Source organism: Megalobrama amblycephala, linkage group LG11 (assembly GCF_018812025.1).
Source record: "Megalobrama amblycephala isolate DHTTF-2021 linkage group LG11, ASM1881202v1, whole genome shotgun sequence".
NCBI classification, from domain to species: Eukaryota; Metazoa; Chordata; class Actinopteri; order Cypriniformes; family Xenocyprididae; genus Megalobrama; species Megalobrama amblycephala.
In genome coordinates this window covers 33,000,234-33,019,426 of record NC_063054.1, presented here as the reverse complement: position 1 = coordinate 33,019,426, position 19,193 = coordinate 33,000,234, and the positions used below count along the sequence as shown (strand labels likewise).

Genomic DNA, 19,193 nt, shown 5'->3' with positions numbered 1-19,193 from the left:
CATATTGTTTTCCATCTTAAACTAAAATTTCTTCATTATGGGAATTCAGTTTCACTTATTTTCATGTCGAGGAGGGTGGCGCTATCTGTGCAAACACATTTCATTCAGATGATTCATTCAGTCTTTCAAAGTATTGATAAACCTAGACTGAGATTAAGGTGGCAAAATAATGAATAAATGTGTGTTGAAGTGACTGCTGAAAGGCTTTGGTGGGCAGATCCACACCCTCACTGTGGTGGCATTATCTGCCTGTAATCCCAGAGTCCACTGCTCCACCCGATCTACACAAAAGCCAATGTGAAGTAATCAATCGCTCTGGCTCTTTCTAAAGCCCTCCACACTCGCATATCAAAGCAGATGGCAACAGGGTGGAAATGCGCGCCCTTGTCTTCCATTGACGGTTAAGACCCTGTTGTGTGAGTATTGAGCCTACAGCCGTGTGTCTGTTGTCTTTCTTGAAAATCTGTGATCCGTGATGGGGGTTAGGGCAACTTAAAGCAGAAAGCGTTCCTCCTACCATCACTTTAGTCTGTGGAAATGTATCATTAGTAAAATACAATACAGAGAGATAGTCACGCTCTGATACACTGGACTTTTCCCACAACCAGAATGTGCACTTTGTGGTTTCTTTCCGTTTTACATCTTTTAGTCTACTTTTGTTCTATTAGCTTCCTATATATTATATACACACACACACACACAACCATTCAGATTTCTATTACTCTCTTCAAGGCTGCATTTATTTGATCAAAAATACAGTAAAAACTTTTTTTTTTTCCACTTTTTTTTTTTAAATGAAATTTAAAAAATGTAATTTAACACATTAATTTATTATCATTTTCAGCATCATTACTCCAGTCTTCAATGTCACATGATCCTTCAGAAATCGTTTTAATATGCTGATTTTAAGGAAACCGTGATCTATATTTTTAGGATCCTTTGATGAACAGAAAGTTCAAAAGAACAGCATTTATTTGAAATATAATTTTTTAATAAACAGTATAAAAGTCTTACTGTCACTTTTGATCAATTTAACATGTCCTTGCTGAATAAAAGTATGAATTTCTTTTACAATACCTCAAACTTTTGAACGGTAGTATATAGTAAAAGTATTAAACCTTTTAATTACTATAAACCATTACTATATATCAAACATGTATTTTTCAGATCATAACTACTTTATAATCATATTTGTTCCTTATTTCTACATGATTGTTGGGGTCCCAAATTCTGAGACCACCTGAGACACCTATATTTTGCAAATACCTATATTTTCTTACATTAAAGGTGCCCTAGAATTAAAAATTGAGTTTACCTTGGCATAGTTAAATAACAAGAGGTCAGTACATGGAAATGACATACAGTGAGTCTCAAACACCATTGTTTCCTCCTCCTTATATAAATCTCATTTGTTTAAAAGACCTCAGACGAACAGGCGAATCTCAACATAACACCGACTGTTACTTAACAGTCGGGATCATTAATATGTACACCCCCAATATTTGCATATGCCAGCTCATGTTCAAGGCATTACACAAGGGCAGCCAGTATTAACGTCTGGATCTGTGCACAGCTGAATCATCAGACTAGGTAAGCAAGCAAGAACAACAGCGAAAAATGGCAGATGGAGCAATAATAACTGACATGATCCATGATAATATGATATTTTTAGTGATATTTGTAAATTGTCTTTATAAATGTTTCGTTAGCATGTTGCTAATGTACTGTTAAATGTGGTTAAAGTTACTATCATTTATTACTATATTCACGGAGACAAGACTGTCGTTTATTTTCATTTTTTAAACACGCAGTCTGTATAATTCATAAACACAACTTCATTCTTTATAAATCTCTCCAACAGTGTGTAATGTTAGCTTTAGCTACGGAGAACAGCCTCAAACTCATTCAGAATCAAATGTAAACATCCAAATAAATACCATACTTACGCGATTAGGCATGTTGCATGACGAACACTTTGTAAAGATCCATTTTGAGGGTTATATTAGCTGTGTGATTTTTGTTTATGCTGTTTAAGGCAAGCGCGAGCTCCGCGGGCGGGGAGCACGAGAATTTAAAGGGGCCGCGCAGCCTGAATCGGCACATATTTAATGATGCCCCAAAAATAGGCAGTTAAACAAAATTAATAAAAAAAAAATCTATGGGGTATTTTGAGCTGAAACTTCACAGGCACATTCAGGGGACACCTTAGACTTATATTACATCTTTTAAAAAGACGTTCTACGGCACCTTTAAGCACACAATTCTCTTTGGAACTTTCTCAAACCACCCAGTCCTATTCAGAGCAACAACAAAAAAAAGTGCATCAAATTAGGAAAAAATGCAAAATAGAAGCATTTTCACTAGCGGTCTCAGACTTTCATACCTGACAGCATTTTTGCTACTGCAACACAACAGTTTCCCTTTTCATGGTGATCAGCAACGTTTGCTCTACTCTACTTTTGGTTTTTAAGAGGTTAAGCTATGCACAATGCAACAAACATCTAATTTAAATGAAAAGGGCTTTTCAATTACCCTCATAAAATCAATGCAACCAGAACTTGCAGTGACACATAAAGCTCGGCCAGCTTAGCTTTCACAAACAGGAAGAGATTTTACCACAATGAAAATCCTTCAAAAAGGCCTTTAACTTCTTGAGTTATAGCTCAAAGCCCAAGCACATGATTCATTCCACATCAAACTATCCATTGCTGCTCGGCCAATCCCTCAAGAGACCCAAAGCTCTGACCCCGATTCGCTGGAGAGGTATGCACAATTACATAAACTCCTTTCATTCAGAGTTCACTGCCCACTAAGTGACCAGGGAGAACAATGGAGCCAGCACAAATGATCTGTCACCGCGTATCCTCAGGGTGTCCACACATTCATACACACAAGCCCTGTCACAACAAATGCCTGACAGACAATGGGACGAGCCATTAGTGCATTCCACCCCCGACTGCCGACCCGCTTAACATTCCCCGTGAAGGCCCTAGAGGCCTGAGCACCTGTGGGAAAATCTGCTTAGAGAAGCTGCTTTTCCTGGCTGAGTTGTTGCATCTGAAACCTGTTTGGGAAGCCCCCCGCCGAGCATCTGCTTGGATGCAAGTCGGCCTTGTAAATAACCCTGCAGCTTGGCTTATGTTCTTCCGCAGATGCGAAATAAGCTGCGGCACGCCAGCCACACCTGAGGAAAACAATGAGACGCTACTCACATGTCTATAGCCCAGGGAAATGTCCCCAGACAAGTCTCCCGCCACCGCTGCACATCCGGCCGGACAGTACTTCCTACACAGGGTGAGAACAAAGAGAAATATCTGCTTACAGCATGTCAGTTAATTATAGTTGACGGCTATAGATAAAGCAATGGATGGTGTGTTGATTATAGCTGAGTGAGGAACTAATATTATGAGCAGCAATGCAATGAGATACAGTATGGAAAACTGTGACTATTGCTCAGGGTTATTTTTTATTTTGTAATGTCTTGAGGCTTGGATATATTTCAAATGAGTATTTGTAGATATGTCTGGGCAATATATATGGAATATTCACTATATATATTCACAATGCTATTCTGATTATTTAAATGCAATTTAAATTTTTATTTACTTCTTTCATATTCCTTTCTTGCCTCACAAGTCATTCGATTGATTTTGTGTGAATCAGTTCAAATTTGTTAAAAAAATGATTGAAATTTATGAATGGATTCTTTGTTATGATGTATTTTTACTTTATTTTTTTCTATATTTTTTCTATATTCTCTATATATATAAAAATATAGAAAAAAAATAGAGCTGTATCAGGCAGATTCTATATCCCAACCAAGACCAACACACACTCTCACCTGTACTTTGATGCTGGGAAATGACTGCCTCTGTCCAAGCATGTCAGCAGCTCTGAGGAGGAAAGCAGAGGAGGCCACACAATGAGGGTAAAAATGGAGCAGATGATAAGTGTCTCCACAAAGGAAACAGGCCCTCCGACTCAACAAAAACAAGAACAACAGGACATCACAACAGGATGACAGACCTACTTCCTGCATCTTCATGTCTGGGATGGAAACATATACATAATTAGACATAAACCTCACTCATGCTCACATGACAAAGTCACAGACATTGACCACAGACTGTCAAGCTCTAAAAAAAAAGAACAAATTATATATACATATGTTTTCATGCCAAGTTTGAATGTGCAAAAGTAAGTGTTTTAGTAAATAAAGATGACAATTTTGTTTTATTAAATTCTAGTGTATTCCTACTTTTATGGTGATTTTTTTTTTTATCCCTTTTGGAGTTTGATTGCCGCTGGTTGCTGTATGCTTTCAGTGTATGGAAAAGAGCAGCCTGGACATTTTTCCTAACATCTCATTTTGCATTTTATGGAAGAAAGAAAGTCATACAGGTTTGACACACCATGAAAGTGAGTAAATTATGACAAAACTTTCATTTCTGGATCAACTATCCTTTTAATATTGCTTTGCTTTGTTCAAACTTGTCGTTTAAAGAAACATCCGTAAAGGATCTGTAATCATCCAGAGAAGTGAAGGGGGCAAGCCACGGCATGGGGCCACCTCACTGCTGTTAACATGGGGGTCAGCCAAAAGACAAGAAGAATAGTGGATTCCTGAGAGCTGAAGCTACACATGTACAAAGTTTTGTTACGAAGATACACACTTTTCCTTTTAAAGTAAAGATACCTTTGTGGTTTTCTGTGGAGTATGACAGCAGGAACCCTCTTCCAGAAATGTGTTGGCTGCTACGAAAGCGGACAGTCAGTTCACTGGAGTCCGTGTGAATCTGAGTAGGTTTGGGCATCGGACCGCCGCAGTACTCCCAGTACACTAGGTTAAAAGAAAAGTATTAATTAAAGATTAGGAATTAGAATCATATTGAGGTATTAGCAGTGAGGTACAAGTTAAACCAAAATTAACATCAGTCAACTGCAAAAAATGTAATTTAAAAAAAAGTAAGATGAGTAAAAAAAAAAAAAAAAAAAAAAACATGCTACTGGCCAGTTAGCTGATAACTTAAATTTCATATAAAATATATAAAAAATATTAAATAAATAAAAAAATACATTTTTAAATTAAAGCAAACATTTTTTGGCAAAAAGTTAATAGTATAAATAAATGAATAAAATAAAATAAATAAGTTCTTAAGTTAACTCTGAATGTGTTCTCAATCAACAGTTTCTAGTCTGCATAAAAGAAAGGTGTAGAAGTCATTTATGAAACCTAGAAGGCAGAGATGGTGTTTTTTTGGAAAGTATATGACACATCTGCTGACTGAAGGATGACACGTCCAACACTGATGAGTTTCTGATAAGTTCTAATGAAAATCAAAACACTTTAATCTATAAAACATTGTGGCCGAACACACCAAAGGGTCAACACACTAAGAAGTGTGAATGACACAAGTGTCAAACTCTGCACCAACACAAAGCTTTAGTCATCCCATGTCTCTCAACCGCTGTTTAAGAATCGCTCTGAGAGGAATTCCAGTCGTTCCGCAGCAGGACGCTTTGATCAGTGGATGTGGCTGATGACCATGACAGCGGTTGTGGTTAAAGGGTTGGCAGGGGAGGAACCAGACATAGTGTGGGAAGATTCATGTCCTTCAGGCTCTTCTTCTGATGATGTTCATTCTATACCCAGATCATTAATTCAATGACTCTAGCTTCAATAAAAACACCTAACGCTCTTGTTTTATCAGAACAACCTTTCAATGTAGGTCTAAATAATTTCACCAATGTTCATAATCTATGGGTGCACAAAAATGAAGGCAATTCATCTTTTCTAGGCAGGATGACCAAGAAAGCCTCAGGTTCAGGGCTGAAAGATGATAGCCTAATAAAACAGAACAGCCCATTCACCTCGAGTGAAGCACTGCAATATCCTTTTCCCTCCCCATACATAACTGACAAAACATAGTGGTACAGATGTAACCTGGGGTTATATTGGGATTTTGGAGAGAACAGTGTTGCTCTAGGTGAATTTCTCATTTCTACCAGTGTCTGCCAATGACTAGACAGAAGCATAATGCTTAATGTAAAAGAACTTTAAACATTTTTAAACTATAAAAGGAATTCAGAATGTTGGAACGGAAAAATTTCAAAATTCCATTCTGGAACATTTTTGCTCAATTTAACTCAACCATATTTTAGCTGCTGCGGTGTCCATTAATACACTTTAATTGGATCAAAATGTACAATGTTTGACCATGAGCCATTTTGAATCAGTTCTTCCTTGCAAAGGAGCAACCATTTAGATATTTACCTAATCTAATTAAGGAAAATGTTTCATTTAAATATGTAAAATTACTGACAAGAATATTCATTACCTTATTAATTGAAATGCATTTGTACTCAAAACACTTGCACAGCTATACATTTCTTTTTGAATAAGAATAGTGCATAAATACCAAATCTGTGCACTATTTCTATTCAAAAGCCATTACACTTATGCCAATAAATTGCAAAAACAGCAAGCTAATTCAAAAAGATAGATATCAGAAATGGGAGATAACAAGTGACAATAACCTTTAGGAAACAGGCAGAATTGCCAACATTTCACCATAATCTCCAAAACATCCTCTGACACACTGACCTCTGTGGTTTCCTCTTGCTTTACAGTACATTTATCAATGTGTGACTGGTGCCGACTCATGAAAAAGCTCAGATTTAAAGCACTTTACTCAGGTTTACTCACAGTAATGTGATCTAGAGGAGTTTAAAATGACTAAAGAGCATATGATAAACTATATCACAATATGATTGCACAAGATATTACAACTAGACTTAGATTAGATTTCTAAACGTTTCCTACAGGATTCTGTTTCAGCCCAATATTGTCTCAACCAGTGGGGTCAGTTTGGAGCAGGACTAGATGCGTTTATCCAACCAATAGAGGTTTGGGAAACTGTTTGAAAATAATCATTATGTTTGGTGCCAAACTTCACCTTTAAATTCAAAAATAGCTGCCAAAATGTCCTTCTAATTCTGCTCTAATTCTGCTCAAGAAAGGAAATTGACTAAGTCAACAGAAACAACTTAATTCATCATAATTTCCATTAATCAAACAAGGAAGCCCTGATGCACTATGAGAAAAAATGAAGACATCAAAACACAAGAAGCTGTGCCATCAGTCGCCACTGAGAACATATGGTTTTTGTTTGACCCAGACACAGGATCTAGTGACCACTGGGAAATCAGTAGATAATGGCTGAGAAAACAACATTATGTAAGCAATCATCGCATAAATGATTGAAATAGCTCACCATTTTCCGCGCCATATGATCCTTTTAGAACCTTTAAATAGTCTGACTCGCAGTGCTTCTCCTCCATGTTCAGGTCTCCAAACTTGAGGACGATGGTGTGGCCGATGGGTACACGGATCTGCCATTCACACCAGGAGTTGTTGGGGTAAGTTCCTGGGTAGTTCTTGGAGGACAGGACACCACTCTCTTGGCCCAGGACATAATGACCACATCCATCATCTGTAAAAAGTAATATGAGAATTTGTTGTAATAAAGCATGGTAAATTCAGACCCAAGAAGAACATGACTAACAATTGTTTAGCACTTTTAAGTCTCCTATGCTCACTAATTCAGTTTGTTATCAGTAATGGCAAAGAAATCACTTTACATGTAAGTGTTACAAAATTTTAGAAAAGAATATTATACTGATACAAGCCTCAGACCCATCCTCTCTTGTAGATATCAAAACAGCAATCCAACCTGTTATGTAACGGCCAGTAGGACTCCAAGTGCACATAAATGTCTCATTCTGTTGCAAAAGATTGCATGAACCCAACAAGCCAATGCCCGTCAAGCTAACATAAACCAAATAATATTTGATCAGCGAGCAGAGTTTAATTAACTCAGTGTTTCAACATGTACATACCTCTAAGACAAGTCAAAACACCAGAAGAAGCCTCTACTACTATACCTTTTGTAATTAGAAGCAAAAGACGATACAGCACCCTTATTAGAGAGGAAATACGATTTTTCCCCACACATTCTTCTCACTGATCAGTATGGAAGATTGTTTCTGCCACTGAATAAAAAAACAAAAACAAAAAGGCAATTTCACCTTTTTATCCCACAATTCTGACTCTCTCAATTGTGAGTGTAAATCTCACAATTGCAAGTTATAAACTGATCTTACATCTCGCAATTCTGACTTTTTACCTCAGAATTCTCAGTTTATATCTCGCAATTCTGACTTTTTACCTCAGAATTCTCAGTTTTCATCTTGCAATTCTGACTTTTTCTCAGAATTCTCAGTTCACATCTCGCAATTGTCTTTTTACCTCAGAATTCTCAGTTCGCATCTCACAGTTCTGACTTTTTACCTCAGAATTCTCAGTTCACATGTCACAATTCTGACTTTTTACCTCAGAATTCTCAGTTCACATCTCGCAATTCTGACTTTTTACCTCAGAATTCTCAGTTCACATCTTGCAATTCTGACTTTTACCTCAGAATTCTGAATTTACATCTAACAATTCTGACTTTTTACCTCAGAATTCTGAATTTACATCTCACAATTCTGTCTTTTTACCTCATAATTCTCAGTTCACATCTCACAATTCTGACTTTTTACCTCAGAATTCTCAGCTTACATCTCGCAATTCTGACTTTTTACCTCAGAATTCTCAGTTCACATCTAGCAATTACAGTTCTAACTTTTTACCTCAGAATTCTCAGCTTACATCTCGCAATTCTGACTTTTTACCTCAGAATTCTCAGTTCACATCTAGCAATTCTAACTTTTTACCTCAGAATTCTCAGTTCACATCTTGCAATTCTGACTTTTTACCTCAGAATTCTCAGTTCACATCTTGCAATTCTGACTTTTTACCTCAGAATTCTCAGTTCACATCTCGCAATTCTGACTTTTTACCTCAGAATTCTCAGTTCACATCTTGCAATTCTGACTTTTTACCTCAGAATTCTCAGTTCACATCTCGCAATTCTGACTTTTTACCTCAGAATTCTCAGTTCACATCTTGCAATTCTGACTTTTACCTCAGAATTCTGAATTTACATCTAACAATTCTGACTTTTTACCTCAGAATTTTGAATTTACATCTCACAATTCTGTCTTTTTACCTCAGAATTCTCAGCTTACATCTCGCAATTCTGACTTTTTACCTCAGAATTCTCAGCTTACATCTTGCAATTCTGACTTTTTACCTCAGAATTCTGAATTTACATCTCACAATTCTGTCTTTTTACATCATAATTCTCAGTTCACATCTCACAATTCTGACTTTTTACCTCAAAATTCTCAGTTCACATCTAGCAATTCTAACTTTTTACCTCAGAATTCTAAGTTCACATCTCGCAATTCCGACTTTTTTACCTCAGAATTCTGAATTTATATCTAGCAATTACAGTTCTAACTTTTTACCTCAGAATTCTCATCTTACATCTTGCAATTCTGACTTTTTACCTCAGAATTCTCATCTTACATCTAACAATTCTGACTTTTTACCTCAGAATTCTCAGTTCACATCTAGCAATTCTAACTTTTTACCTCAGAATTCTCAGTTCACATCTTGCAATTCTGACTTTTTACCTCTGAATTCTGAATTTACATCTAGCAATTACAGTTCTAACTTTTTACCTCAGAATTCTCAGTTCACATCTAGCAATTCTAACTTTTTACCTCAGAATTCTCAGTTCACATCTCACAATTCTGACTTTTTACCTCAGAATTCTCAGTTCACATCTCACAATTCTGACTTTCTACCTCAGAATTCTCAGCTTACATCTCGCAATTCTGACTTTTTACCTCAGAATACTGAATTTACCTCAGAATTTAGATTTTTCACTCATCTCACAATTCTGAGTTTATAAAAAAAAAGTCTGAATTTTGAGATATAAACTAAGAATCGTGAGAACAAGTCAGCATTGTGAGATAAAAAGTCGCAATAACTTTTTTTTTATTCCATGGCAAAGACATGCTTCCATAGATCAGTGACAAAAGTTGTGTTAGAAACCATCAGCTGCCGGACACAAGTCTTGTGGATGATCCCAGGGTGAAGAGCTCCCACGCTGGGGGGTTAGCGCATGTATACGCGCATTTGTGCATGTATTGTCAAGACTACTGTTCACTGATATGTTATGGCTCCGTTATATCACTGTCTCCCATGGTAAAGGCACTCACACCTGTGATGGCACCACCAACTCCTTTTTTCCTTCCAGACAGCTGAGTCTCCAGCAGCCACTCAGGAACTTGGCGCTGATGTATGCACATAACAAACTCAGAGACCCCAGGGTTTTGTGACATTGAAGGCATTCTTAAATGACACAAGGAATGAAAAGGGACTAATGCTATAAATAGCATTGGTGTGTTTCTAAGTGAACATTCGCCCACACTAACCAAAAATGCTTTCTTTGACCTTAGCTGGTATTACGTCAGTGCTAAATACTAGAGGACACACAGCGGCCTTTGTGGTGGCGTCTGAACTCCATCCAGATGTAGGGCTGGGTCGTGCAAAAAAACCCCAAAAAAACTGATTGACGGAAACCTCAGGGCAGGTGTAGAGGAATGACATCACATGTTAATCATGGCCACGCAAACAAACTAAGCTACAACGACTACACGTTCAAAGAACATTTTAGGTTATTTATTAAGAACTTCAGCATAAAGAAGTAGATCAAAAATAACATTTATTCAAAATGACCAAAAGCAGTTGTAGCTCATTTTTTTCATTCATTCCAACAGGGAAAAACACGATGGAGCTTCTTAAACCAGTCCTTTCAGCAAGAGCAAGTTGAGGAACACCTGGCCATGGTCTGCCCCAGGGTGGAGTACAAATATTCACAACAGAGAGAGTTCTACATGTACAGACAATCCGACTCTCTCCTAACATGCACCAAATATAGGTTCACAGTAGAGGATATTCAATTTTGTCTGTGATAAACTCTTAAAAATAAAGCTTGTAAAAGGGGGTTTTCAAAACAATGCCATAGAAGAACCATTTTAGGTTCCCCAAATTACAATTCAGTGAACAGTTCTTAAAATAACTATATTTTTTCTTAGTATAAAGAGCATTTTATTAATCTGAAGAACCTTTTTTCACTCTAAAGAACCTTTTGCGCAATGGAAAGATTCCATGGATGTTCTTCATGGAACCATTAAAGCCAAAAAAGAACCATAATTTAAGAGCGCACAATTAAAAACACTGTGCTTAGCAAGAATATTGCCACAAAGTAATAACTCTTGGATAAATATTGAAGTATTTTACCCTTGATTGTAACACTTACAGGAATAGTTCACCCAAAATAAAGATTTGGTCATTATTTAGTCACTCCCATTTGTTCCAAACCCATGTGACTTTATTTCTTCCATGAAAAACAAAATGAGAATACTATGCTCTTTTCCATGCAACTAAATTCAAAAGGAAACTTATTAAAAGTGAGTGAACAACTTAAAGCAGTTTTGGGAACTAAATCACTAAGCATTCCTGTAGCTCAAACAGTATACCAGGCGCTAGCAACGCCAATGTCATGGGTTCGATCCTATTCCCTAGGAAAAGAGCATCTGGCAAATGTATAAATATAAATGTAAGATCAGACTCAGAATGATATATTCCCAAATCTACTTCTCTCATGAACCCAGAAAGAAAAGCTAAGTGCAGGTGTCAAGATTTTCAGTGAACAATGATTTAAATTTTGATCTGTTCATCACACAAAGTTATCGTTTGGCTTAAAAGATGTGGAAATTATAGTGCACAGGTCATATGGATGTTTTTTTTTTTTATGTCATTTTCACATACTTTTTCAAAGCTTGAAAACCTCAGTCCCTACTTTTAGTAAATATATGCAAAATGCAACCAGTAAAATCCTTCAAAATATCTCGATTTGTGTTCCATGGAAGAAAGTAATAATATTTCTGACAATTTTCATTTTTGAATGAACTGTTCCTTTAATAACCAAATGTTTTTGCACCACTCCAGTGTTATTGTCTCTGTAATGTGTGCACTGTAGGCTACTTTGGATCTGCAGAATTAAAAAAAAAATAATCCTAAAAGGAACATCCCAGCAGTAAAAAGACCAGAACTGAAATCTTAGACAAAAGATACATGTTTTTACACAATACAGATCAGATGCTGCTTGACCATCCAGAGACACTTTGACTGTAACACACACAGTCCTGCTGTGAGAGTGATTCGAGGGAAAGTTGTCCTCATGGACAGACACGCCAGCATGTTGTGTCAGGGCTGTACTACAATACACTCAGCACATTTTCTAATAAGTCAAAAATCTTATCCACCATATCTAAAGTTTAAAGATATCAATTATAACTTTTAAATGTACTACAGTTTCTAGGAGAAACACATGCAACATGAAACTAATCATAAACACATACATTGAAAAATAGCATGTTGTATATCCATGTAGAAAAGCAAAAATACAAACATACATCCTGTTTTAGATTTGAATCCCATAGTATTTAATGATCTGAACTCAGAACGAAGCGCATTGCGCTCAAGAGTTCACAGGATCTGAAGCTCATGTAACAAAGTTTGAGACATTATAACTCCCAGGAGCAGCAGTACGTGTACTTACAATGATATACAACCATCAATGCATGTTACATGTAAACAACTCAAAATCCTCCACCAGTAACCTCCGACGCCTCAGCAAACAGACCCTTTTGTTTCCGATCATCTGCCGTGTTTTTGTTCACTTACCCGGTTTCTCTGCGAGCACGAGCGGGTGAATTGAATATAAGAGTATCAGTCCATGCAGTACTGTGTGTCCAGACATCTCCACTTGAAACCTCTGTGAATGAAAGTAAAACGCGAGGGCGCATTGGAGAAGCTTCACGGTAGCATGTTTACCGGGGGAAACTCGTGTACGTGTGTACGTGTGTCCGTGCCGATCCCAAACGCCTTGAATGAACTCTTCCGTGTTTTTCCCACAGGCGGCACCAAGCGGTTACTAGACCAGTCTGACGGGTCTGTCTTGTGTCAGGCTGTTAGTATGGTAGCCTAGTATAGATACTGAGTATGGATACAAAGTGATACTGAATGGAGATATATGTATAAACGGCATTTTTTCAACTTCAGGCAATTTTATGTCTCAAGATTCGACTTTTATTAAACTATTAGATTTCAAATATTTTTTTTTTTATGTGACATTAAAATTTCCTTTATTTTCATGTAGGCTACATTCATTTATTTGTAGCAGGCGATTTGTAAGCGACTTGTAAGTCAAATGTAAGTAGGCTACAACAACAAGCGATTAATTTTGAGAAGTCAATTTTTTAAATATTTTTATAATTAATAAATAATATTATTAAATAAATTATAATAATATTAAATATTATTTAATAATATCGGATATAACAATTAGCCTATATTATAATTATATACGAATTATATATATATATATATATATATATATATATATATATATATATATATATATATATATATATATATATAAAACAGTGGTTCAATATTAATATTATAAAGCGACGAGAAAAAAAATGAAATAACGACTTATTTAGTGATGGCCGATTTCAAAACAATGCCTCAGGAAGCATCAGAGCAAAAATGAATCAGTGTGTCGAATCTGCTGTTCGGAGCGCCAACGTCACGTGATTTCAGCCGTTGGCAGTTTGACACGCGATCTGAATCATAATTCGACACACTGATTCATTTATGCTCCGATGCTTCATGAAGCATTGTTTTGAAATCGGCCATCACTAAATAAGTCGTTATTTTGTTTTTTTGGCACTCCAAAAATATTCTCGTCGCTTTATAATATTAATATTGAACCACTGTACTCACATGAACCGATTTAAATATGTTTTTAGTACCTTTATGGATCTTGAGAGAGGAAGTGTCATTGCTCCCTATGGAGGCCTAACGGAGCTATCGGATTTCATCTAAAATATCTTAATTTGTGTTCCGAAGATTAACGAAGGTCTTACGAGTGTGGAACGGCATGAGGGTAAGTAATAAATGACAGAATTTTCATTTTTGGGTGAACTAACCCTTTAAGCTGAAACTTGACCAGACCAGAGACTTATATTACATCTTGTGAAAGAGGGCATAATAGGTGCCCTTTAACCCAACCTGCTGGGTTTGTCCATATTTAACCCAACTTAGGTTGTTTTGTATGATTGCAAACATTACACATGATGACAATAATGATATACAATTTTGTATAGAGTACACAACATATATCAACAGTATGTCTTATGTCAAAATGAGTAATATTTTTCCCCTCAGTTTCTCACTCTTTGGCGTCATTTCTGCCACAACACCCTAATAAGGTTTTTCAAAAGTTAGTATGCTAAGAAGATATGAGATATCTTGTGGAGAAATCAAATAAAAAGCAAGGTAAATATTTTATTATTATCAGGCATCACCCCCAAATCATGATTTAATTTGGACAAATAATGCACATTTTGTCAAATAAGTGTGAAAATATTAATTGTGTGTATTTAGGATACATAATGAAATTAGCCTTAGCAATATAAAACAGCCATTTTATTATTATTATTATTATTTTTTTATGTCAGAATTAATGATAATTTAAGATATAATGGATTGAGATATGGTTCATTATTTTCAAAAAATAAATAAATAAATATATATATATATAAAATACCTACAATGACAGTGTTCTCTTGTGATGAGTGTATACACTTATTGTTAGTGGACAAATAAACTATTGAGACACTATTTTAGGAAAGTTTCTAAAAAGTAATCTGAATAAAACTATGTTGCTGTAATGCCAGGCAGTGACCGGTGGATTTCCAGTAACATATGGCCATTGATAAACTCCACAGCATATGACACATCATCTGTGCCAGGAGAGCACAGGCCTGTCTTTAACTTCCTGAGCCATAAAGTTTTATTGCTGTCATTATGAAAAACCCTGCAGACAGTCACCGTGCAAAGATCAGATGATAATGCAGTAAAAAGGTTGATCTTTTGCATGCTACTACTTTTGCGTCTGATAGGCTGATATCTGCTCTTATGATATTATTATATGTAAAGCTATTGCGCTCTCTGCTGGAGAGAGTCTCAATTACACCGCTTCAATGCAGCAATATTTTCGTTTCAGTGCCAGTTTATGTGTATGTATGTAAGGGTCATCTTTTAATAAAAAATATCATCATGTGAATTAATTTCTATTGTTTGTGTTTGTAATTTTTTTAATAACAAATAGTCACAGCACCCAATACTGCATGTTTCTTTTTAGAGAATAATGAGTTTTTCTAAAAAGGTTCATTGGTAACGATGGAAATGAGAATCCTCTATCTTTTAATTCTAAAGCATTTTTTTTTTTTTTAAATTAAAAAGGCACCTATGGCACCTAAAAAAAAATCACAGTTTGATTTCTAAACTGACCAGAAATGTTGTTATATAATGGATTTCACTGAAACATTGATGACCATAGTTTGCATGCATTTTTCCACCAAGTGAGATCTATTGTGAAACGCTAGATGGTGCTGTTGGTTATATTTATTTGACAACTAAACAATCTTCTGAAATCATTTAATGGCTCAAAAGCAGAATATTATATGCTCGAAAGTAATTGTAAACAGTGCATTAGTGAAGCTTGACTGTCTGACTGTAATAAAAAGTACATAACTGTGCAAAATATGATTTATCATTATTATTATTATTGTTGTTATTTAGCCTACAGATGAATGCAATTGTACCTGGGAAGATCATAGAAATACATACAATTACTAAATGATGTGCTGTAAAAATTTGAGTAACAATGGCTCACATCATTTTGGCACCTGTATGGCCATAAGCACAAGTGCAGGTCATAATTGAATCATCTGAGACAGATGGTTTGAATGAAGACCTGTAATGTAATACAGAGGCTGTACAACATTATGCTTCATTCACACTTGGGTTACTACAGCTGTTTGAACTGCCAAAAAAATGTTAACAGAGCAGATATATGTTACTGTGAATGATTAAAAATGTAGTGATTGAGCTTGGGAAAAAAATGCATTTAGGACCAAGCACATATTTTCTCACACTAAAGAAGGTTGGCCCAGTAGAAAGCTTTGTTCATTATCAATATTTCATTTTAAAAGTTCAAATTAAATAATCTTGCACCCTTTAATGATAACAGAGGGTTGCTGTTTCCCTGCTAACACACTCCGCAAGTAACATACCAATAACACCAAACCTGTTTATTTCAATACGCTCCTGCACAGCTTAACCACTGTCTGACTTTTTACATTTCTTTCATTTGTGCAGATGAATCGTTGTGGACCCCCGCTCTTGAGGATGACATCGTGAACAAATGCTGCAGATGTAGATTTATTTATCAATGACAACAAATCATATCAGAAATACCACAGCACACTGAGGGTCTCCACAGGTTAGTGTTTCACCTCACATACTACTTCAAAGATGACATTTTATCTTAACTTTGCGTGGGTATTCCAATTATTGTCACCACATTCCTCACATACAGTTAGTTTAACACAATCAGCTGGCTTGTTTACCCCTAGTCAAGGGCGTAGGATTGATTATGACATTGGTGGGGACTTAAAAGTAGTCCACAGAGCGCACACGATGCTGAGGGTTTTTGCATTTATAATAGACTTTTGACTGAATTTTCATGTCATCTAACGCCTTTATTTCTAGATAAAGTAGACAGACTCATAATGGGAGTTTTTTTGTCAGAATGTTACAATTTAGCTCTCTGTACGGCATGATAGAATATCTAAACAATCCTATATTTATTTTCAGGGGCATTTTTTATAAGGACAATTTTTATAATTACCGCATTCAATGTATCTGTGTTACCTTTTTGGTCATATACTTCAATCTAATCAATAAATTTAAAAAAATCAGAATAATGAGATACAATGGGCTGTTACCAAAAAAATATAAGCAGTGCAAAGGTGAAACAGAAGCAACATCTGAAATGGCATTTGTTAATTTACACAGACTGTTTAATGCTGCTCAAATGTGGCATAAATGTATGTACACAACAATTGCATAATTTTATGAAATTATTATAATTTTAGCCCCTTAGCATTCCTGTGAAATTTGCCTAAAAAAGGAATACCGAAAGTAAACTGGATGCTGTTCTTGAACCATTTGGAGTATATTCATGGTTTTGATCTATTTTGAAAGGGATGTGTACTGTGCATTGAACTCTAGCATTTCAGGCAGATTTCTAATGCACTGGAGACTTAGACCTGGGACACACTAGACGATTTTAAAATCTTAACCGATTTTAAAAACTGTGGGAGACCACAGACATAATGACAGTTTCAATATTTTTTTTTGCATTATAATCCTCTGAACACACACACTAGATGATTCGACTGGACTGTGAGACCACACAACTGTTGATTGCAGGAATGAATGATTTCACAGTGACACGAGAACTCAGAGACTCACAAGATCAAACGTGACTTGAGAAGAAAAACAAATGGAGGACAATCGATGTTGTCATCAGGCTCTCCTGCCATGCATTCTGCTTCATATTGAATACACAGCTATGACAATAATAAACATAAAAGTGTGACTGAGACCACAAAAAATAAGCTTTTGGAGGAACTTGTGAGATGTGAACCATATTTTAATAACTTATTAAATTAACAGATCCATAACTTAGTAATTATAATTTAAACAAATTGCAAATTGTCATTTGTTGTGAACAAAGATTTTGGCTAAAATATTTGTCATTGTTTGCAGTAACACCATCCAAACAGTGAAATCACACCTAAATAACAGTAAATGACATAATATCTACAAACATTTCTTATTTAAGTAAAACATTTAACATTTTTATTATTGGCAAATAAATATATTTTTGTATTTATTTATTCCATTTTTATATAGTCTATTGTTAATTCTATAGTATTGAATGATGCAATTATTTAAATTGGTTAAGCATAAATAGTTGTTTATTTTATTCACATAGGTACGATATTTTGATTAAATATGTATTAAATATATATCTCATCTCTTATTAAAGTAATGCTTATGTGTCTGACTGTACAACTTAACCTTAATAAACAAATCATACCATAATATGATTAATGTACATTATTAACATTATTTCTTAATAGGCAGAATATGAAATCTAACGTTATCAATCAAAAACTTGAGGTGATAAAAAAAATAAAACATTACACGATCTGCCTCAGGAGAGAACCGGCGAGGCGGCGTCCCGCCCTCCTCTGACTCTGATTGGCCGTGATTCACGGCCCGTGAACCTGAAACAAACCAATCAAACCATGATGGCAGCGAGTATTACCCAATCAGGGGCAGAATAGGATGTGTCTTCACACAATGCGGGTGGGGTGATTTGCATGGGATGCTGCATAACATGGACCTATGTAAAATACGGGACAAATCGCGTCCCGTATTGATTTGATACGGGACGCGTCATTTTGGCTGTAAATACGGGACGATTCCGTATTTCACGGGACAGGTGGCAACCCTAGTTTGGTGTGTCATGCAGGGCAACTTTGGACCCAGACGTTGGCGTCGACTTGGTGTGTTCCTGCCTTTAGAAATCAGTAATGGTGAGAGAACATTGTGCTTGGTACATTTTTTGTCTTCAAACCAAACTTAGGTCTTCAGCCAAAAAATATTTTAATCCTGACTAGCACGCCTCCCATAATGTTTACACATTTGGTCAGCAGGCGGAGGGAAGGTGGTCTTTATTTAGTGGCTGTTTGAACGCATTCGACCACATAAGCGTTTACACTATGAAAGCAATCCAGTTGAATGCGTTTTTGACTACCTCTGGAAGTGGTCGAAAGTGGACAAGCTCAAAACGTTTTACACTCCGTTTACACCTGTAGGCTTAGTGTTGTCTACTTGTGATCGGATTGAAAAATGCTTCTTAATACCAAATGTAAATGGAATATTACTGGGATGGACATCTTACTGTATAGATTTTAAATTGTATAATGTATATGCTATAATGTGGCAATGCAAGAAAGAGTCTTTTCAAGTCAGAACCGAAGGAAAAATGCAAAACACAGAGGCAGAAAAGTAAAAAGTGAAGGAAACTGGATGCGGTTATTTGCCACTGGAGTATTTGATATGCATTTTTCCTTTAATTAATAAGAGGATTGCTGGAATAGCTGAGAGATTTCATCACTAGATAACAAAGAAACAATGGTGTGAGACCTTGGTAGCCCATTTTTACATGAAGGATAGGCTATTGACT

General features: G+C 35.9%; 1 protein-coding gene across 1 annotated transcript in view; it reads right to left on the bottom strand.

The window, feature by feature from the left end:
- Positions 1–12,987, bottom strand: part of dcbld1 (discoidin, CUB and LCCL domain containing 1) — a 37,816-nt gene extending 24,829 nt beyond the window's left edge. Inside the window, exons 1-5 of the mRNA XM_048207558.1 lie at positions 12,704–12,987; positions 7,275–7,493; positions 4,697–4,840; positions 3,842–3,893; positions 3,213–3,285 (exon numbers count right to left, since the gene is read on the bottom strand). Coding sequence (XP_048063515.1) covers positions 3,213–3,285; positions 3,842–3,893; positions 4,697–4,840; positions 7,275–7,493; positions 12,704–12,779 — 564 coding nt within the window. The 5' untranslated portion in view covers positions 12,780–12,987. The remainder of the gene's footprint in view (positions 1–3,212; positions 3,286–3,841; positions 3,894–4,696; positions 4,841–7,274; positions 7,494–12,703) is intronic.
- Between the last annotated feature and the right edge of the window lie 6,206 nt (positions 12,988–19,193).